The sequence below is a fragment of the Manacus candei genome, unplaced genomic scaffold (assembly GCF_025592945.1).
Source record: "Manacus candei isolate 608988 ecotype Guabito, Panama unplaced genomic scaffold, ASM2559294v1 h1tg000064l, whole genome shotgun sequence".
NCBI lineage: Eukaryota > Metazoa > Chordata > Aves > Passeriformes > Pipridae > Manacus > Manacus candei.
Window position 1 is genome coordinate 2358658 of NW_026138112.1, and position 22167 is coordinate 2380824.

Genomic DNA, 22167 nt, shown 5'->3' on the forward strand with positions numbered 1-22167 from the left:
ATTCAAATTATGGCTTTATCTCTGTAGGTAAAAAACTAGTGTTGAAGCTTTTACTTGAGGGCTGTAGATTCAGATCATGGTATGAATTATGGGGGGAGAATTCATTATGGTATGAATTATGCCCTTATGTGCTCCACCCCTGCTGTTTTTGAAGAAACTGGGAACTGCACTCCCATTGAACTTGAAGCTCTCATCCCTAAAATAATGGGAGGGGATCAGGAGCTGCATTCAAGATCTATGTTATTTTAAAGTTTAAAAAAAAAATGCCTTTAGGATCTCTGTTGCCTCGTGGGGTCTTTTCCCCGTTTTGCTTTGAAGGACGAGTTAAAAACTATCGCTTCAATTAGGCACGACGGTTTTTGGGTTTTGTGTTTTTTCTTTGCTTTTGCTGTTATTTGCTGCAGGTCGGCGGCAGTGATTTGCTATCAGACGATGTTACGCCATCTCGGGGGCCGCTGGAGGAGGGGCGGGCAGGGCTCGGTGTCGCGGCTCCCGGCGCCCCGCGCGGCCGAGGACTACGAGTCCCGTCATGCCCTCGGGCCCGCCCGGCACCGGCTCCATCCGGGTCCGGCCACTGCTGCGGGCGACTCGTCGCCATTACGGGGCAGCGGCGGCCGAGCCGGGGCCGGTGCGGCACCGAGCAGCCGGTGGGTGCCGGGGTGGTCCCGACCCCCTCGGGCGGAGGCAGCGCCGGGCCCCGCGGGGCTCCCTGAGCAGCTCGTCCCTTCCCCCTCCCCTCCCCTTCGCCCGGAGCCCCGCAGGCCCGGCCCGGCCTCCCGCGGCCCACCCCGGTTCGAGCGGAGCAGCGAGAAGATGTCGCCATGAAGGAGGCCGAGGCCGCGCTGCGCCGCCCCCGCCGGTCGCCCCCGCGGGCCATGAGCCTGGGCCCCCGCCGGCTCCGCCAGCGCCCGTCGTGCCCCCCCGCCCTGGGCCGCCGCTCGCCCGCCGGGGCGCCCGTTGATGCTGCAGAGCCCGCCCGGCGCCACCCCCGCCACAGCCCCCGCCATGGACAAGAGCAGCCCCTGCGGCTCTGGAGCGCCCGGACCCTCGGCCGGCAGCAAAGGGCAGCAGCCGCGGTCCGCCTCGGCCGGGCCCGCCGCGGGGGAGTCTAAGCCCAAAGGCGGTGAGAGCCGGGAAGGGGCTCCGGGGAGAGGGATGGAAGGGGAGGGAGGGGGTAACCGTGGGGCAGTGGGGGCCCACGGCCTGTGCCGCGGTTGGGTTCGTGGCGAAGCTGGACTTCGCCTTGTCGGGTTGTTTGTCTCTCAGCTGGGTTTTTAATACGCGGCGTTTCAGGTCACTGCTTGTTTTTGGTTTCTTTTTCCTTCCTCTTCCGGCTCTGCTCGCTGTTCGCAGAGCTGGGATTCCCACTCTCCTCTTCCTTTAAGGATTAGTACTTTATCTTCATTACTATTGGAGTAATCAGCTTTAGAGCTAAAGCTCTGCTTCTATCGTAAGAACATACGTTTGCCAGTGCCTGTGAAAAAAACCCTTAACTTCATTCTGTACTCAGTGTGTTGTTACACCTCGCTAAGGGTCTGATATCGTACACAGCATTCCCCTTATCCCGGTGTTTGTGACCTGCTTTGGGGGAGCTCAGAGTTAGTTGTGTGTAGTTTGCTCATCTGGCATTCAAGCCAAAGTGTCACAGCTGTCATTGCAAACAGCTGGTTCTGCTGACAAAGTGGTTCACCAGGAGCCAGGATAGTTCCTGTCATCTTTTCACGGTAAGACCTAAGCCCACGCTGGTTCTCTGAACATCTTGGGGAGCAGAGTGTTCCTGGCAACCTTGCATTTTTTTTTTTCTAAAACTAGAAATGGGGCAATAGTGATTAAAATTAGTGGTTTTAATCCTGTAACTACGTGAGAGGGTGTCAACAGGTTACTACAACACCATTGCTGTACTAATTTCCTTCCTCCTCAGTGGTTTGTTTCAGCTGTATTACTTCAGGTCTCTGAAAAAGCAGCAGTGTGCTCCAGAGGGTTAACAAAATGAGTATCTTGAAGTGTTTGTTGACTTCTTTTTGGACCTCCTAAATGCGCTCGTGTCGTGGGTAACCAAGTATTACCTGCTCTTCACCTCTGTTAATTGATCTTCCACAGGATTGACAGAAGTGGGACATGGGAAGTGACTCACCCACAGCTCCCCAGGTTGTGGTGTAACTGTGCAATTACAGTGAAATTTTAACTTCAAATTCAAACATGTAAAAATCTTTTTAGGGAGAACTTTTTCTGTCCCTGTCTTGCCAAGAGACACCTCCTCACTACAGCTTCTTTTGTAGTGATGTGTGGTGCTGTATGGAGGGTTGTTCACAGAATACAAACATCCTTCAGGAAGGAGTTAAGGTGGCCTGTGCTGTGGCTGGCATGCCTTCATGTAGAAGATATGGTATCTGTGCTGAGGAAGGAAGTAAAAGGCCTGTCATTTCAGCCCAGAATGAAAATGTTAAGTGATTTTTGTGGAATGTCACGTTTTACAGGCTTGAAACAATGCCACCAGTAGAAGAGGAGCAGTGGGGAGAGGAATCCTGATGCCTACTCCAATACTTCTGATTTTCAAAGTTATTAAGACCTCTGTGTTAATTGTGTGTTTTGGTAGCTGTTGCATGTAGGACACTGGCACGTCACCATATGTGATTTTTTTCTTGAGTTCCTTATCATTGGACATGTAGCTGATGTGGTCCACCCAATTTCCCTGCCTTTTCAGGAAAGGTGTAGGATGTATTCTCTGTTTCTCCTCTGAAATGGAAAGTATTTTTATGGACCACAGACCTTCCCCAGATGGTCACTGGGTTGAGTTCACTCCAGCTCTTGCCATTTCATGCTTTCCAGAGTTACCTGCTGTAACTGCCCAGCTGAGGAAATGGACACTCGTGAAACTCTGTGGCAGCTTCTCCTTCTGTTTCTCTTGCAGCACAGCTGGAAATGGGCTAAATAGAATATTACATTCTCTTCTACTTGTGGAAGTTGGATTCCACCTATCTTTCAAACTTGGCCTTAGAGACTAAATTAAACTCGGAAGTTTCCAGCAGAAAAGTTTCTTTGGTTTATATATTCCAACAGGAATCATATTCCATTAGGATGGAACAAAGTAGCTAAGGAAAAACAGGCTTGTTGGGTGTCTCTGCAGTCCTGGACACCTGATGGACATAATTAATTCTTAGAGAAGTTCTGGGCCTTATCATACCCCGTGTGAGATGCTTGGCTGGGCTGTGTGAGTGCTTGGTCACCTCTTGCTCACTGGGATGTTTGCCTTGGCAGCAGCAATAGCTTCAGTGTGTTTTCATGAAACCACCCTGTGGCTTTAGTGTGATCCACCACAAACCCCTTATGCAATACTGCTGGCTTCAGCACAGCTCAGCAGAAAAGAAGAGATGAATAAAGGTGGAAGGAAACTACAGTTCTCACCCCAGCAGCAAACCAGTACTGCAGCCCCAGTGCCAAAATGGTCACCTAGAGCTGCTCCTAGTCCTGGGAACTTGGTCTCCTCTCTCTGGGTCTTTGGAGATACAGGGCCTGCTCCAAAATGCATGAACAGTTTTGTTATTTGTGGTTTTAAGTTATGTAGGCAGTATTTTTTTATAAGTCTCTTGGAGTGTGGATGGGTAGCTACATCCACATAATCTGTGTGTATATATATATGTATGTATATGGGTTAGATCCTGTGAGAACAGCAAAAGGACAGAGGACCTGAGTGAAGAGTAAGTACCTCACCAGCACTTGCTGTTGCTCATTCCTAATTTGCCAAGGGAAGAAAGAAAAAAACAAACTATCAAATCCAAACTTATGCTGCTTAAAACTGGGCTCTAACAAGAGAGGATAGCAGTGAGAATCCTTCACTTTTCTCCCTGCATGAGTGCAGCTGTCCTGCCCTGCTCTTTGTGGAGTGCAGGGATGGGTGATATAAAGCAGAGAGCTCCCTGATGTGGAATGCTGGAAGGGTTGGAACAGCGTTGCTTAGATTCAGGGTGGAGGAAAAGTGTTCCAATTTACAAATTCATAGTCCAGATCTTGTCTGCTGACTGATTTCAGTGCTACTCTGATGGACCAGACTTCTCCTGAGGATAATTATTCTGGGAGCAGGGAGGAACTAGCAATCCATAAAATCAGATTTGAAGCATTGTGAGATTGGTTGTAAGGTCCTTTTAACACAGGCACAGGTGGAGAGTCCTTCCCTATAAACGTGAGAGTCAGTAGTGATTCTCAAAGACTTTGAGAGTTGTCTTGAAAGGATCTGTAGTATGACAGGAATGTGTGTAAACCAGCTGACTGACAAATTTGGTGGTGAGTAACTTGATTAAAGCTTGAAGTGGTAGGAAATTCTTCTGTCAGCTGCAGGTGCAAGCTGTTCCTTGTTCCTGGTCCTTGTAAAGACCCACTTTAGACTGATTTCTCTTGAGTTGTTTCTTTTCCCCAGTTGAAGATTGCAGAGAAACTGCAAAGTTGTACAGGCAGTAGGTGTGTGCCCCTCTGGAGTATTCACTGAAATTGGAGATTTATGAAGGTCGTGGAGCTCTAAAGGGACAAGTTCTGCTTCTGAATAACTGAAGTAACAGTCCAAACCTCTTCAAAATTACTTAATTTTTTACCAGAGACTCAGAGGTGTTGATTATTCCTTCTTCCCTACAAACACTCTCAAGAAACACTTGGAGTAATCATTCAGCCAGACCTGGTCACACCCTCAGTACTTGGCAGCTTCTGGTGTGTTTTTTTCCTGATAACGCTCAAGCCATGTCTTTTTAGCCTGATGTGCATTAAAGCAGTGCCAGCTATGCAAGCATGTGTTTGAGTTACACAGCTGTGCTTCTGACAGAGTTGATTTAATTCTGAATTAAAGGATCAGCCCTTTCAATAGCAGAGTAAATGACCAGTTCTGATGATAAAGTTTGTCTGCAAAAAATGGCTCTGTCACATCATGTGAAAGTAATGATAGTGTCTTTCTATAGCTGTAGTTGCAGGCAAAGACTGAAATCTGCCAAGTGGAAGAAACAGCAGAGCACCACAAAACCCCATCCAGCCACTTTTATTACTTAGTTTATTCTTAAGAAGTTGGATTCTCAGTAATATATAATAACACACAACCTTCCAGTCCTCTGCTCACCTTTTTTGGGGGGTGCAAGTGGGAGAGGAAACTTAAAATAAAAAAAAAAAAAAGGAAAAACTTTATGTGAATGACACCCCTCCAACTGTTTTAAATGCTTGGGTAGATGAGAAGTGGTGCTGGGAAAGGGGAAAACGGGAAGCACCAGCAATGAAACTGCCCATGTGGAAACATGATCCTGAACCACAGTGGTGTGTTTGCCTAACATGTAAGGTTTATATTAAGGGGTGGGGAGGACTGCAAAGTGGGAAAAGGGAAACCAGAAGGCTTTTATAAATGCAACTAGATATTGTGTGGGGCCTTGCTGTTTGTGTAATGTTTACTGGGTATCCAGAGTGACTTCGGGGCTGGCTGGTGCGGGTGGATGTCTTGCTGAGCCTGTGGAGTTTTGTTTCTGAGCTTATCAACATACATCTTCTACAAATAAAACTTAGGGCAGGTGATGGAAATGCCAGGTTAAGCAACAGGTCAGCAGTCTGTTGTGTCCTTGGGCAACTCTGATCTTGTGTTAAGACTACTAGAAATGCCTTCATAGTATTAACACCCTGTTCTAGCAGTCTGATGTAGCAGCTGTTTTAGACACAGGGAACTCCTCAGGAGCCTGACTGATTTTTCTGCTCTTGTGAGCTTTATTCCTGCAGTATTTTGTTTTGTGCTTCACCACTGTGTCCTGTATTAGGGTCAGTGGTGTGCTAAGCATGTTTTTTGGCAAACAGTTCTGGCTGCATAGGTTGGTGGACTTAGTACTTAGACATTAGGTATGTGCCCTGCAAGGCCACAGAGCATTGAGTTTGTACTTCAAGATCAATTAGCATTTGTTGGCTTCATGACATAGACATATATTTTTAAAACAGAATTAGATCTGTTGGGGTCTTTTAAGCATAGGGGCAGAACTGAGTGAAAACAGGCAGTGTATTTATATGAGGGAACAATATATGATAAATTGTGTGTTTTCAGAAAATGGAATGAAAAAAGAACTAGTTGTTGTCAGTTTTTGTAATGTGGTATGTGATGTTGGTGTTTATTGCTTAATGAACCAGGCAACACACCAACATCTGGGGAAGGCAATTCCAAATCTGGATAAAGAAAATTCAACCATTCTGATAAAAGATAAAGCACAGCAAATATATCCTTCTTTTAAACTCTTTGACCAGCTCTTTGGGCAGTGACAGGAATGAAATGGTTGGGGTTGCTGGGGGATTTGGTGTCCTGATAAACACCAGGGCTCAAGGTAGTGGCTGAGGTGAACTTCTCTCTGAGGTGAAGTTACACGGGGTCAACTCTGAGGCTGCTGACCTGATTCTCTTTTTTTTTTAATTTCCTTTCAGATGGAAAGAATGCGAGTGGATCCAAACAGCGTTATAATCGTAAAAGAGAAACTTCATATTCAAAAAATGAGAACTTTTGCAGTCAGTCCCGTCGCTCCAATTCACAGAAAAGCAAAGCTTTTAACAAGATGCCCCCTCAAAGGGGAGGCAGCGGCGGAAGTGGCAAACCTTTTAGCTCTTCTAATGGTGGGAGACGAGATGAGGTGAGAATTGTAATGCCACGCCTCCAGGGCCTTCTTTCTTGGGATGACAGGATGCTCTGACCTGCCTAGATAGGTCTGCTGTGTTCAGCTCCTGGGCTGGGAAGGGAAAGAGTGATAAGAGGTGCTAACTAACATTATTGAGATGACAGAGGGACTGTGAGCAGAGCAGCCTGGCAACAACTGAAGAGGAGTGCTCTCTGCTCTGAGAGACTAAACTGCTCCTCATCAGACTTGGGCTCCAGACCCTTCCCCAGCTCTGTTCCCTTCTCTGGACCTGCTGCAGCTCCTCAATGTCCTTGTTGTAAGGGACCCATAACTGACCCCAGGACTCGGAAGTACAGCTTCACCAGTGCCCAGTACAGGGGGACAATCACTTCCCTGGTCCTGCTGGCCACACTATTTCTGATACAGGCCAGGATGCCCTTGGCCTACTTGGCCATCTGGACACACTCTGGCTCAAGGTCAGCTGCTTTTGACCAGCACCCACAGGTCCTTTCCTGACAGGCAGCTTTCCAAGTCTGGAGCATTCCATGGGGCTTGTGACCCAAGTGCAGGACCCATCACTTGGCCTTGTTGAACCTCATACCAATGACCTCAGCCCGTTCAGCTCCCTCTGCAGAGCCTTCCTGCCTTCCAGCAGATCAACTCCCGCCCAAGTTGGTGTTGTCTGCAAACTTGATTAGGGTGCCCTCCATCCCCTTGGCCAGATCATTGATAAAGACATTAAACAGGACTGGCCCCAGTGCTGAGCCCTGGGGAGCACCACTAGTGACCAGCCCCAGCTGGTGTGACTCCATTCCCCACCACTCAGGGCCCAGCCATCCAGCTGGTTTTTTGCCCAGGGAGCAGTGCACCCATCTGAGCCAAGAGCAGCCAGTTTCTCCAGGAGAATGCTGTGGGAAACTGTGCCAAAGGCTGTGCTGAAGTCCAGGTAGACAACATCCACAGCTTTGCCCTTGTCCATTAAATGGGTCACCTTGTCATAGGAGATCAGGTTAGTCAAGCAGGACCTGCCTTTCACAAGCCTGTGCTGGCTGGGCCTGATCCCCTGGTTGTCCTGTACATTATATGTGGTGGCACTCAAGATCATCTGCTCCATAACCTTCCCTGGCATTGAGGTCAGATTGATGGGCCTGTAACTCCTTGGATCCTCCTTCTGGCCCAGCATCCCATTTGCTGACTTCCAGTGAGCTGGGACCACCCAGTTTCCCCAGTGAGCCCTCCCACCCAGCCCCATAGACCTGTGTGTGCCTGAGTGGCACAGCAGGTGACCATTTCTCCTTGGATCATGGGGGCTTCATTCCAATCCCTGTCCCTGTCTTCCAGCTGCGGGGCTGGGTATCCTGCGGAACACTGGTCTTAGTATTAAAGTCTGAGACAAAGAAGGCATTAATTACTTCAGCCTTTTCCTATGTCACTATTTCACCTCCCACCACCCAATAAAGGATGGAGATTTTCCTTAGCCCTCTTTTTGTAGCCAATGTATTTATAGAAACATTTTTTATTGTCTTTTACAGCAGCGGCCAGATTAGTTTCTAGGGCCCTTCTCCTTTTCTCCATGCATAACCTCATGACATCCTTGTAGTCCTTCAGAGCTGCTTGCCCCTTCTTCCAAAGGTCATGAACTCCTTTTTTTCCCCGAGTTCCAGCTAAAACTCTCTGTTGAGCCAGGCTGGTCTTCTTCCCCACTGACTCATATTTTGGCTCATGGGGGCAGCCTACTCCTCTGCCTTTAAGATTTCTTGAAGAATGTCCAACCTTCCTGGACTCCATTGCCCTTCAGGACATCCTCCCAAGGGACTCAGTCTCCTGAACAGGCTAAAGCTTGCCCTCTGAAAATTGATTTTGTCCAACCACTTCAGTGCAAAAATTTACATGAGATGGGGGTTTTGGGAAAGTAAATGTATTGGCATAAGTGACATCAAGGTGGAGTAAAACCAGACTGAGGCTTTTATGCTGATGTGGATCTAAATACCGTAGGCTGTTTGTGGGGTTTAACTGATTCTCTGATTTTTCAGTTTTGGTGGATGAGCAGCACTGCTTACCTAGACTGCTGACTCAAAATTCACCTGCTGCCTCTGTTGAATTCTCATTCTTTGCTTCATTATGTGAAAACTAACTGAAACAAGTACAACCTGTGCAAACAGTAATCAGAGTTGTATTGCTGTCTGTCTAAAAGAATATTGTCTGGATTTGAACAACTTTATTCTGTTACTCACCTTGACTGGGTTTTGCCAGCTTTTACTTGTCCTTACTTGTGTTTCTTTTTACACTCTCCTCCTTTTACTCAGTGTGGGGTAAGATCACTGAGTTCTGACTTTCAGATTCTCCTGCACTTCTAACGCTGCACTACTTGATTTGCAGAACTGGGATGGGAGAAGGTGAGTGAGGGAATGCTGCATGTTCTGTGTGTAATCACTGATGGGGCCTGGGTATCCACCTGTACTGATGCTTTTGCAGTAAATTCTGGCAGGTTCTAACAAATGCTGTTGTCTCTTAGGTAGCAGAGGCTCAACGGGCAGAGTTCAGCCCTGCCCAATTCTCTGGCCCCAAGAAGATAAATCTGAACCACTTACTGAACTTCACTTTTGAACCCCGTGGCCAAGCAGGACATTTTGATGGGAATGGACATGGCAACTGGGGGAAAAGGAACAAGTGGGGACATAAACCGTTCAACAAGGAGCTTTTTCTACAGGCCAAGTGAGTGGGAGACCAACAGGGCTCTTATACTTCTGCAGAGACACTGAGCTGTAAGGGGTGAACAGCCAGGGAATTGTGTTTGGCCTTGACTACTTGGATTGTCTTTTCCAGGGTGAAATTACCTTGCCATACTGTTTTTAGTGGTAATGACTATATTTGAAAGGGACGTTATTCTTACCTATTTACAAGGTGTCCCATGGAGTGAGTCCTTTAGCTACAAACCAGTTAATCTGCTCTAATTTTCTGTTATCACTTTGGAAGATGACACTCCATTTTGGAATATCTATGTAGTTCCCTTATGGGGGACTGTGATTTTTTTCCAAAAAATTAGTATGTTGAGATGGAAGAGACAGCAGTTGCTGGATGAAAGCTGATTTGAATTTGTAATTTCCAGAGGCAATTACTTATATAGGTCTTAGTTCTTAAGCTGTTGATTATTTTGCAAATCCCTAAGTATGTAGTATAACCCAAATGATGATCAATATAGTAATCCAGCAGCAGAATTGCTTTTGACTGGAAATAATGGTTGCTCTCACTGGAGTTTGAAGTGTGTTCAGGACTCCACTCTCTGATAATGTTAAAGATAAAAACTATTTTCAGTACTGGTGCTTCTGATTTTTCCCTATTGTTTTGTGGCTTATTGTAGTGAAATCTATTTGCAGGAACCCCAGTAGTTCTAGTTTTTGTGACCACATTTTTTCCCCATGTCGATTCCTTGTTTTTTAATAGATCCCTGATGGAGCTGGCTATTCCTTACATGTTTCTGGAAAACCACACTGCCTGGCTCATTCTGTAGTTAGTTTGTGATGTTGTGTCTAACTGAAATTAGACACATCTGTATTCTGGAAATCTGGTTGTGAATTGAACTCTTGATTTTTGTAGATAGAAGTTACTGACTACATCCATCAGTTACTGACTACATAATTTTCTGCTGGACAAAGAAGCAGCTCAGAGAATCCTGTAAAATAGTTCTCAAAGAATTTTTAGAAACAACTGAGTGGATCATCTGTCTCTTTGCCTTTCCCCAGCTGCCAGTTTGTTGTCTCTGAAGAACAGGACTACACAGTCCACTTTGCTGATCCAGATACCTTGGTCAACTGGGACTTTGTGGAGCAAGTGGTCAGTTGTGATGGGCTAGATTTTTTTTTTCTCCTTCTTTTTCTTAAGAACCTCAACCTGTCTTTAACTGCCTCTTTCCCTCTGTGATGTTACATAAAACTCAGCTGTTTTTGAGTTGAGGCCTTTTCTGTCACTCCCACAATACTGGGAAAGATCTGTCATGGAATATATTATGAAATACTTTCATGACAGGAAAAGAGAAGTGCTAAAATCTATTAGGAAAATTAGCAGCTTCTTCTTGCTTTTGCAGATGGGAGCTCATCAAAAATAGTATCTGACATTCTGTAGACAGAGTCCTTGTGATCGAGATATTAACAGAAAACTTGGGCACGAGTCCATGGAAGAGGACTAGGGTGTAGAATTTTGAAGAATTATTCTGTGCATAGGTGGCCTATCTTGCCTAGCAACAAAATAGAAAATCTCTTTAGAATTGTGGTCAGAAGTTTGGGTTGCCTCAAGCAGAAACTTGTATCTGCCAAGACAGTCTGGTGCATGGCGTAGGTGGAGAGGAGGTGGGCTTACTGTTACCTGACACTCCAAGAGAGCTGAAAAATCGAGGTGCTTGCTTGGCAGTTCTCTCTGCCACACAGAGATGCTAACAAAGTGTCTGACTAAACCCAGAATGTTCATGGAAGTGGGTAAGTTCAGTCTCGCAGCTGAGCAGGGCTGCACAAGTCTGCTTGTGTAAGTGAGGCCACAGAGCTCGTTTGCCATCTCCTCACTGTCTGAATTCGGATGATGAAGGTGCTGCTAACTCTTAGAGATGGTGGTGAATACCTCAGGGGAAACATGGGAAGAGTCACTTTTTAATGTCATTAGAGTAGAGATACCAGATGGGTGGCTTTGAGGGTTATTCCATGTGCAGTCTGAAGGTGTTAATTCACAGTGTACTAATTTCTTGGTAAATAAGCAGAGCCTAAAGAGCTGGAAGATAAAGTGTTAGAGTAGATCTTACAGGTGGCTTATTCTGTGTCCCAGGAACTGATTTCTGGGTCTAAAACTTGTGCTATTCTTCTCATGTGCCATTCCAGCGAATCTGTAGCCATGAAGTGCCCTCTTGCCCAATATGTTTGTACCCACCAACCGCAGCCAAGATCACCCGCTGTGGGCACATCTTCTGCTGGGCATGTATCCTTCACTATCTCTCCTTGAGCGAAAAGACCTGGAGTAAGTGTCCTATTTGTTATGGCTCTGTTCACAAGAAGGATCTCAAGAGGTGAGACGATGTTTATTAAATTATGTGTCTCTTCAAAATGTTATTTTTACACCGCTAACCTCCTCCGTGCATTGCAGTGTTGTTGCTATGGAGACACGCCAGTATGCAATTGGTGATACCATTACCATGCAACTTATGAGAAGGGAGAAAGGTGTTCTGATAGCACTGCCCAAGTCTCAGTGGATGAATGTGGTGCAGCCTGTTTACATCAGAGGTGAGTGTATCCAAGTACTGGTGGCTGGAATCCTGCTCCCAGCTGTGACCAGGATTTGTGTAGACACAATTTGCCCTGGCAGTGCCATGCTGTCATCTTAAAATAAACCAGATTACAAAACATGGGGTTTAACAGCTGAAAAGCTTAATGACAACATATTAACAATAAACTTTCTACCCACACTTTGTTTTTTTTTGTAAGGCTTTAACTTATGTGCTGTTTCCCTTCAAGTGACTGCACTGCAGACTCCTGCCTTCTCAGTCACTGCTGTTAGTTTGGTGTGTGTTTTGTATCCTACAATCATTGGTGTGACTCTTGCTGCTTTTATTGGCACTTCAGTGTCCTTAACTTTTTCCCCCCTGGCTCCTCATTATACAGCTCAGCAAAAATAACTGTGTCTAAACTATTTCAAGGCTGTAATCTTCACAAGGTTTTCATCATCACTTATCAACTGAAGTCAGTGAATGATATGGTGAAATAATCAAAATTATTGCAAACCTATTCCAAACATCTGTTGCCTGACATCTCCAGTTTTCTCCAGTCAAGAATGTGACTAACTCATCATCATCTTATCTGTTAGTATCACAAAAATTTGGTGTCTAAAGAAATAATTTTACTGAACATGGCTGCTTTGTGGGCTGTCTTGGCTCACTTCATTTTGCAGTCACATTTAGTTAGGAAAGGCTGCATGCATTTAAACCCTCTGGAAAAAGTCAAGTCTCCTAAAGAGTGATGGGTATCCAGCATGGAGGCTATGGGCTTACATGTTTCTCAGTATTTGAAAGTAAAGATCTTTTAAATCCTTTCATAAAACAAACAAAAGAACAAATACAGGATTTGAGATCATTTTAAAGCCAGACAATTCAGCATTAACTTGATGTTCTGTAGACAAGGTTGGACCCTTGGGAAGCTGTGAATATAGGGACTGTATTAATATGTGATGCTATGGTTGCTGTAAACTCTATAGTTAAGTGCTTCTGTAACAAGGATGACTACCTTTTGCTGAACTTGCAGTTCTTTTTCTTACTATTTCTGCTGTGCTTCTTGTAAAAACCTCATCATAATGTTTTGTATGGATTTTTGATACATATGGACTTGTGAATTAGTTTGAGCCAAACCAGAGGTTGCACTGAAGAAATTTCCAATTGCAGTATTTTTGAGTATATTGAGAAGAGGAAGAAGCTCTAAGACTGCATTGTTTCAGGAAGTTTTGACCCCTCAAAGGCAATGCTTCCATCATGTAGAAGTGTAGGCTTCGTTTTTTTTGATGTGTAGCAACTGAGTGGCAGATAAACTGCTGTGTGAGGGAGATGTTTTTAGCAGAGCAGGTATGTGGCACCAGCTGTGATAGAATGGTAATATGTGGACTGAGTATTGTCTTCCCTGGGGGATTAATTCACAAAACTGAGCAGCAACACAACTTCAGAAGAAGCAGCAGCCCAAACTGGTGCCTCTACATACAGACACTAATGATTGGTGCTCCTTCTGTTCAGATGACCAGCACAGCCAGTATTCAAAGCTGCTTCTGGCATCCAGGGAGCAGGTCTTGCAGCTGGTGATTCTGGAGGAGAAAGCAGCATTACTGAAACAGTATGAGGAAGAAAAGCACACCCCAGAAGCTTGCTTTATTGAGGCAGCTATCCAGGAGCTGAAGGTAACAACCTCTCTGGAGGCTTTTAGTAACTTTAAGAGTATGCTGAGTGCTGAGCATCCATGCTCTGCTGCACAGATGGTAGTGTTCTATTGGGCAAACCTGTACAATATTCCTTTTCTAAGCCTTTAGGTGTCCTACTTGGGTGTTCTTTCCAGTACCAAGAAGGAGAGGACCTCTCTTTGAGTTACTCTTCATCACAGATGAATTTCTGTGAAAATCTATGAAATCTTGAAGTATAGGACAAGGCTAAAAATAGCTGTGGTGGTGGTGGTCTTATGGCTTAAATGGCAAATTGAAACTTGTTCCCTTTGGATGACCTGCAGGAACGAGAAACAGCACTCTCTGCTGACCAGGATAAAAACAATGGCATTGCTGGAATCAGTGCAGCTGTGGAAGAATTGGTCCTAGAAAGCTCCAAGGCTGTGGAGCCTGCAGTTACCCAAGAGAAAAAGGTGGGTGACAACTCTGCTCTGGCAGATCCTGTTAATATTTTATTCTACCACTTCACACTGCAGTGTACGGTGAACTCGTGCCAAAGATTTTTGCAGAGATGATAATCTTTGAAGGAGGTGGCGTGGTACTAACTGTATCCTCTCTGCTGTGGTAGTGTGGTGTGGAATATCTCTCTGCATTTGATGAGGAGCTTGTGGAGCCTTGCTCTGACCTGGCAAGTTCCTTTTCTCCTCCTGTGGAAGTAGAAGAGGCAGTGCTGGATGAAGAGGAAGTACCTGAGGTGGACACTGTGGGGGAACCTGATACGAACACTACAGAAGAATCAAATCCAGCTGAAACAAGTTACCAAGACTCTAAAGATACAGTTAGCTCTGGACATCTTGGCAACTCTCCTTTTTACTATTTTTATCAAGGTCAGTGCAATGAAATCCTGGAATCATGGGGGCAGAGATGCCTCCTTTGGGATCCTTCTTGAGGAGTTTGTCCCTTTATTAGACGCAGCTAACCCCTGTGAAATAAAAGTCCCACAGAACCTCAGAAAGGAGCTTTAATTTTATTACTGGAGGGTGTACTGAGGTGGGGAGAAGGGTACTGAAAATGAACAGGCAGAGAAGGAGTGATGATGTCTTACCTTGCAGCGGAGGACGGGCAGTGCATGTACCTTCACCCGGTGAATGTTCGGTGCCTGGTCCGGGAGTACGGCAGCTTGGAGAAGAGCCCTGAGAAGATAACTGCAGCTGTGGTGGAGATAACTGGCTACTCAATGACAGAGGTAGTTATTCTGTCTCCTTATTAATTAGGGGCCGTGTTTTAGGAGATGTAGCTGATAGAGGAGACTTGTTTCTCTTTAGTATAATAAATAATAACTGTGAATGGGTTGGGATGCTAATCTGTGAAGGGCATCTGTGGAAAGTGCAGTGCTTTTGTTGTCTTGATAAGTTGGCTGCAGTCTTGCTTTTTATTTTCCTAGAAGGTAGCAAGTTCTAGGAGTAAGGGAATTGCAAGTTTAAGATTGGTTTGTTGTTAAAGCTGTTTTAAAACAAGCAAATTCTTTTCTCATATAAGACAGTAGCTTGAACTAGACTGATTATCATCTTTCTCAACTTGAAGTGTCTGCTTCAGTCTTAAAAAGTTGTTTCTGAGCAGTGGGATGTTATGAAAATACAGAGGATGGAAAGAAACTTCAGTGTTTTAGACAGAGGGAGTGAAAGTGCTTAAGGCACTGAAGTTCTGGAAGAGGGGATGGGTCTTGAATTCATTTACCTCAAATAAAGACAACTGTAAGAATTGACACATGCAGTAACAACTATACATAGTTTTTAATTAATCTTTTAAGAAATTATACATTCAAGTGAGAATGGATGCAGAGGTAGTAGGGAATTGTCTTCAAGTTTTTCAGCCCTGCAAGGAAAAATAGAAAACTGCTTGATTCAGCCTAGCAAAGTGGTGGTCATTAGTCCAAGTAATATAAGTATAAAAGGCAAAGTTGGTCCAGCACAAAAATAATTGCATTATAAGACTGGTATTGCAGAATTTTATTCCAGTGATGTGAGTGAGAAGGGAGGAATAACAAGAAAATCAGTAAGCGAGCTGGAGTAGCTGCATCCAAATGTGATTATGGTGTAGTTGGTGGAGGTCTTGGAACATTTAGTTCTGACCCAGGGCATTCTTCACGTGTTTGTAGTTTATGAAATAATTGTTGTGTCTCTGCTGCTGTTTTTTTCCATTTGATTTGATGGGTGGTGTGCATTCCATCTCCATAAGCTGTGGCAGCCTCTGGGCCATGCTGTGATCATGTACTGCTCTCTTTTTATCAGGATATAAGACAACGTCATCGCTACCTCTGTCACTTGCCCCTCACCTGTGAGTTCAGCATTTGTGAACTGGCTCTGAAGCCACCTGTCATCTCTAAGGAGACTTTGGAGTTGTTTTCAGGTTGGTACTACCTTTCTGGTAGCCTCTGCCACGTATCCATGAGGGTGAAGGGGAAGTCATTCTTATCCCTTAATGGTGGAAAAAAGAACATACATAGCAGCTTTACTCCTCAATCATCAACTATCTGATGACTGCTAGACAGACCAACCTCAATTCACTGTTTTTTAGACAACAATTATAAAAAGAATAAAAAAATTCCTGACTGCTTGGAAGAGCATATGTCGTTTGTAAGAATATTTTGTTACTGATGCGTTATGACTGAATATGTTGTTGTCAGAGCTGGAGAAAACACTGCCAGAGCATTGGTGTGGGGTTTTTGATACCCAGTGTTGTGCATTGCTCCTAGATGACCTTGAGAAGAGGAAACGCCTGCGGCAGAAGAAAGCTCGCGATGAGCGACGGCGCGAACGCAGAATTGAGATGGAAGAGAACAAGAAACAGGGCAAATGTAAGTCGTGATTGCTCCTAACTGGTGGATTTGCAGTCATATTTAGTTGCTGACCTGATTCCGTGAGCAGTAAGGATGAACTCTAAGGCCTTTAGTTTGTAGTGTGTACTTAGAGCAAGACTACAAAGTGTTAGAAACAATGTCAGTGTAGTGAAAAACATAAGCTGTTTTAGTCAGGATGTTAAGTGATGTTATGCAATGGCTGCATACTTACCTTTCTGGGAGAGACAGAGGGCATCTGAGGGCACAGCTCTATCTCCAGGGTGTAGAAATCTCTCAGGATTCTTAGTTTCTGTTTTTATAGTAATCACGATGTAGAGTGAAAAGTGAAGAAGGAAAAAAGGGCCTAGGAACTGCTTCCATCCAGCAGCAGGGCTTGTACTTGGTCTCTGAAATAGAGGGTGGAAAGAAAATTGAGTTGGCACCTCCTAGACTCCTGGAACAACTTGCATATTGACAGTCCTCCCCCACATTGTGTAGTGCTTTAATTTAAAACCTCTTTCTAGATCCAGAGGTCCATATTGCTTTAGAGAATCTGCAGCAGTTCCCTGCTTTTACTTCTTGCCCTGGAGAAACTACCAGCATTGATCATCAGAGCTTCTGTCAGTCTCCTCTTGGCAGAAGCCCTGTGTTTCAGACAGGTGAGCATCTGCAAAAACACACCACATGTAGCTCTTGATTATTCTTTTGGGATCTATTGCTCAGGTCTTCATGCTGAACCTTCTCAATACTGATCAAAGACGGCTTCTTTTCAGAGAAGTTGTGGCTGTTCAAGGCCAGGTTGGATGGGGCTCTGAGCAACCTGGTCTGGTGAAAGGTGCCCATGGCAGGGGAATTGGAACGAGATGATCCTCAAGTCCCTTCCCACCCAAACCATTCTGTGATTATTTCCTGGGTTGCCTGTGAGATCATGCACAAAAGGCTGATGTAGCTAAGAAACATTCTGGTCCTTTGTCTGCTTTTTACTACCTCTACCTCAGTGACTTGGAGATCTGCCATGTAGTTACCCCATCTTTTAAATCTCTGCTGAGGCAAATAAAAGGAAAAAAATGCCCCCGAAAGGGAAGAGAAGTGTGTATGCCAGGAAAACACTGCTGGCATTTTTTCTTTCTACCCTCTCCATCTTCCCCACCACATTATACTAAAATAAAATGTAGCTGATAAGCACTCAGTTAGGTTGTTGTCCAGTGATGCTTTACCAAATGTTTTATCTTGCAGTTCGTAAAAAGTATTAAATAGAAACTAATCTTAAATGTTTTTCCCCAAACCAAAACAAAAACCCAACACTCCCCCAAAACCAAAACAACCTCCCCAACACCCCAAAAAAAAGCAAACCCACAAACAAACAAACAAACTCAAAAAAACCCCCCTTAACCCAACTTAAATTTCCCATAAATAAAAAGATTGAGGAAATTTGAGAGGTCCCACTGTGTGACTGATGGATGGAACCAATGAGGTAAAAATGGTTAATTACATAAGATAAAACTTTGTTTCATCCTGATAAGCAGCATAATGAGTGTCTTTGCTGAATGCAGCTGGTTTTAATTCATTCTGTGCTCCTTTCTCTGTAGAGTCTCTTCCAGCTCCATTGTCACCTGCTGCCAGCCAGGTCAGCCCGTTGCTCTGTGGGAGTTTGGAAGAAGAGTCTCCCTTCCCTTCCTTTGCCCAGGTAAGTTGTGTAGCAGAGTAAATCTTGTCAGAATTACCCATGTCTTAGTTGGGGATTAATCTGATAATACAGTTGCTTCCCCCACAAAAACAATGTGGGATAAATCTTAGGGAGACATCATAGGGTTTGAGTGCTTGAAGGGGTTCCTAAATTTTTTTGCCACTTAGGGTATATGCAGGTTGGTTCTAGTAGATGGAGTTTAATAATATCTTACAACTTTTTTGATAGATGTTGAGAGTTGGAAAGGCAAAACCAGAAACATGGCCTAAACCTGTTCCAAAGACAAGAGGTAAGAATGTTTGATATTGATACTTCAGGTTTTCTGCCGTGCACTTAAATCTGAGAAATCTTGGAGCTTCACAAGAAACATCTGGAGTGTGGAGGGGCATTTGCATGGGGGGAAATTTAATGCAGCCTTTGCATCTCTTTCCCTCTTTCAGATGAGAACACTCTGGCACTCCCTGTGCCCGTGGACAGTGATGGAGAAAGCGACAGCTCTGACCGCATCCCTGTGCCCAGCTTCCAGAATTCCTTCAGCCAAGCCATTGAGGCAGCCCTCCTGAAACTGGACAAACCGTCCACGGCTGATCATCTGTCAGGTAAAAGGCAGAGGGGAAGGCAGGAAAGATTTCTGAAGTGAAAAAAATGGAATATATCTCCTTCTTCCTCTGGGAGAAGTGAGAGCAGCAATTTTGAGGACCAGAAATTGGCCAGAGAACAGTTCTGAAAATTGTCAGGTTGTGGTTTCTGAACAGCTTGAGTAGGGCTTCTGTCAGCTTAAAGCAGCCTCTTAGTGGGAGCTGAGATCTCCAACTAGCAAAGAATCCTGTTAGGACAGAGATGGCTTTTGACAATCCTGTTTGCCATGTCTCTGCTGGAACTTAAATTCAGGTTATGCATTTTTAAACTAAAAATACCTGAGCTGCTGAACTACCGCTCAAGTTTGACCAAAATGCTGAGGTAACTGCTGGCTGAAATTACAAGTTAAGGAGTGTGAAACAAATTGAGGTGAACTTAAACCTCCAGCAAATTGAGATGGACTTAAACCAGCCTGATGCTGGCTGATAAAACTCATTTATAATGCTCAGTTCTGATGTTTAGCTTTGGCTTCTGTCTGGAAACTGCACTGGATGATGGAGAGAGTTGGATGGGAGGGCCTGGGAGTTTCAGTGGAGTATCAGCTCCAGTTGTGTTTTTTGGACATGGATGGAAGTGGTATTTATCAGACAGACAAATTGCTGTTGCATGCAGTCCTGGGATCTGCTGTTGCAACAGCAACTTTGCAATCAGTTATGCTCGTTTTAAGTGTGTTTTAGGTGTGATGGAGTCTCCCTTAGTTTGTCTGCAGTAATTTTTTTGTTAAAATTAAACTACCTGGTGTTCAGTGAGTTGATAGGAAGTGTCGTGGACCTGTAGAAGCCATTTAGGTTAGGGAAGACCATTTGTGTGATGTTCCTGTTCCATGAGAAGAATGACAGTTTCATTTTAATTCTTCACAGAGGAAAAGGGAGGCAAGAAAAGAAAGAAACAGAAGCAGAAGCTATTGTTCAGCACCTCTGTTGTTCACACAAAGTGATTCTGCTATTCAAGAGAAGTTTCCTCTCCTGATTTTCTTTTAATTTTGCTTTGTTTTGCTGCTATAGTTTTAAGTATTTAAATTTGAACAGCCTAAACTTGTGTTTCCAGAGCTTCTAGGGGCTTCAGAAGGAAACCATGACTATATGTGTTGAAGTAACATGTTTTGATTCCAACTGCTTAATGAATTTATACTGAAACAGAGTTTCGAAAGTAACAACCCAGAGACAAATCCACCAAGGCTTCTAATTGCCGAGTCAGTTCTTTGGCCTGATAAGCAGTTTGAAAGTCTTTACAGCTGTGTAGCACTGCCAAAGTACTGCAATATTACCCAAGAGAAAGGGCAGAGAGCCTTTATTTCCCTGTAGTTAATTATTCATGGACAGAAGTCCATCTGACTGACAGTGGTGCTGTTTCAGTAAAGCTGTCAAACTGCTCTCTTGAGAAACTGGTTTTGGCTGCACTGGAAACAGGCAAAAGAGCTTACTGGCTTTAGAGTGTTAGCTGCTATATCTGTTCTGTTTCTAAAGAGCAAGAATTCCTCCTGTTCTCCTGGCTTGGAAAGATTTAAAGCTGAGGTGAGTGAGTGTAAAGCAGAACTTGGCTACTTGGTTTTGAAGTGATTCAGTGAATTTGTGTATTTCAAAATGGCACTAGTGGTAGGAGGAACCTCCTGGCTTCTCTCAGTTGTTCAGCTCTGTTTTAATGTGGGTGAGTGAGGCTGCTAATTTTTTTTTATTTTATTTTTGTTTTTTGGCAATTACACATTCTTTGTAACCTGGTCATATAGAACAAACGCTCCCCCCTAGGACTTTTGGTAACCACCTGAACGATGGTTTGACACTGGCTGCTCTTGAGTTGGAAGAACAACTGATAGCTGAAGTCTGTAGATAACTTTTTATACCCCAGAAATAAACTGGGGTTCTCTTGTACTGGGATAAGGGCCTGTATCTGCTTGGTTCTGGGATGTAAATTGATGTGTGCTACAAACACGCCTCTTCTGGACCCCTCCCCGCTCTTTCTTTGGGTGGTCACATTCTGCACTGCTTGTGGTTTGATTTGAGCTCATGAGTTAAGTGGTGTGGATTTTGTTGAATAAAATGAACTCTAGGTGTAATGTACCAGTCAAGGCCAGCAGTTGCAATAAATCATATGCACATGCACTTCAGAGTACTAAACCCTTCCTCCTCAGCTGCAGCTGACCTGTCAGACCAGCCTGGAGCCCTAGAAAACTTAGTTCACAGATTCAAATTTTACCTTCCTGCTGACAAGAATTAATTCCAGAGAGCTGTATAAAATACCACTAAACTTACAGTGGCAGCCTGAGTGTCTTCTGTTGTCTTTGGCCCCACTTGTACCGGTGGTCTGCCTGCACTCCTACAGGCTTTAGCATTCTCTTTTCCTCACACCGTGAGGAAAGTGTGTGTCTGAGGCTCCTGGAGTCAGGTATTCCAACACCACTGGCAGTCACTGTTTGTGTCCCTGTTTGAAAGGCTGATGTCAATACATGGATGCTCAATTCCAAAGCAACAGGCTCCACATTACACCAGTGCTTCCTTGAGGCACATGTGCCTCATGGGAGGCTGCTACCAAAGAGTGCACATCACAAAACTCAAGTGGCCGTAAACCAGAAGGAACAGGAGAGAGGGGAGGTAAAGAATACTTCAGCTGCTGCAGGAGGATAGAGGGAACACCTGCCAAACATTCTTTGAAAGTAGCTTGACTTCACGCTTGGTCACAACTAACCACACTTGATGGAAAGACAGTACAGCTTGTCAGGGACTGCAAAGAAACTAAGACAAGATGCCTGGAAGTGGTAATACATCTTGCTGTCAGTGCTTTAAATGCATATTGGAAAACAGTTGGTGAGGGCAGAGAAAGCAACTAAGCCATTCAAATATGCAGTTAACTGTGTTCACAGTGTGTCATTTTAAGCCATGGAACAGGAGTAACTTAGTGTCTAACCAGTATCTGTTGTGTTCTATTATCTCTGCACATTTATAGTCAACTTTTCTTTGCATTGGGAAGAGAGACAGAATAGCTGGAGCTGGTGTGAGTCACCTCCACATGTCACAGGCACTAGGACAAGGGAAGTGATGCGAGCAAGGCAGGCTGTCCCTTCTGCAGGGGCAGTCTCCATAGGGACAGTGTCTTCAATTGTATCTTGTTTTCCTATGGATTCGAGATAATACCAGCAACGCTACTTTCCTGTAACTGATTGGTGTAAACTTAATAAATATCTAAGCAGTACTTGTACCTATGACTTTTATAATGGGTGGGATGGAGTTGAGCCTTACAGCTCTGCCTTGCATTCCCTGTACTCTCTGCTCCTGTGTACACAACTGGTGCTTTGCTGACTCAAAAAATGGATATCCTGTGGCTAACAGTGCACTGAAAGATAAGGTAAAATCCAGGTTAGTGCTTTTTTACTGAAGGAGAATAACTACATTCCTTGTCTGTGCCAACTGCCTAAAGCTCACTTCTACCTCAGCATGAAGACCACGTTGAGCTGCTACACTCCTTAGGAGCCCTGGTGGCCTGGACTCTTGGAGTGA

At 44.5% G+C, this 22167-nt stretch overlaps 1 protein-coding gene across 1 annotated transcript; it reads left to right on the forward strand.

Moving 5' to 3' along the window:
• The first annotated feature begins 948 nt into the window (after window positions 1-948).
• Window positions 949-21862, forward strand: RNF10 (ring finger protein 10). Its single transcript, XM_051805500.1, has 17 exons — window positions 949-1123; window positions 6427-6629; window positions 9130-9329; window positions 10358-10448; window positions 11480-11664; window positions 11742-11878; window positions 13372-13532; window positions 13856-13984; window positions 14140-14398; window positions 14624-14757; window positions 15803-15920; window positions 16267-16368; window positions 16875-17009; window positions 17940-18037; window positions 18266-18326; window positions 18478-18636; window positions 19537-21862. Exons 1-17 carry the CDS (start codon window positions 961-963, stop codon window positions 19611-19613), a joined length of 2412 nt encoding a protein of 803 aa, XP_051661460.1. The 5' UTR covers window positions 949-960; the 3' UTR covers window positions 19614-21862.
• The last annotated feature ends 305 nt before the right edge of the window (window positions 21863-22167 follow it).

Coding starts and splice junctions, on each gene's coding strand:
- RNF10 (XM_051805500.1), top strand. CDS start 961: ATGCTGCAGAGCCCGCCCGGCGCCACCCCCGCCACAGCCCCCGCCATG. Junction 1,124..6,426: donor GGAGTCTAAGCCCAAAGGCG/GTGAGAGCCGGG, acceptor ATTTCCTTTCAG/ATGGAAAGAATGCGAGTGGA. Junction 18,038..18,265: donor CCTTCCCTTCCTTTGCCCAG/GTAAGTTGTGTA, acceptor CTTTTTTGATAG/ATGTTGAGAGTTGGAAAGGC.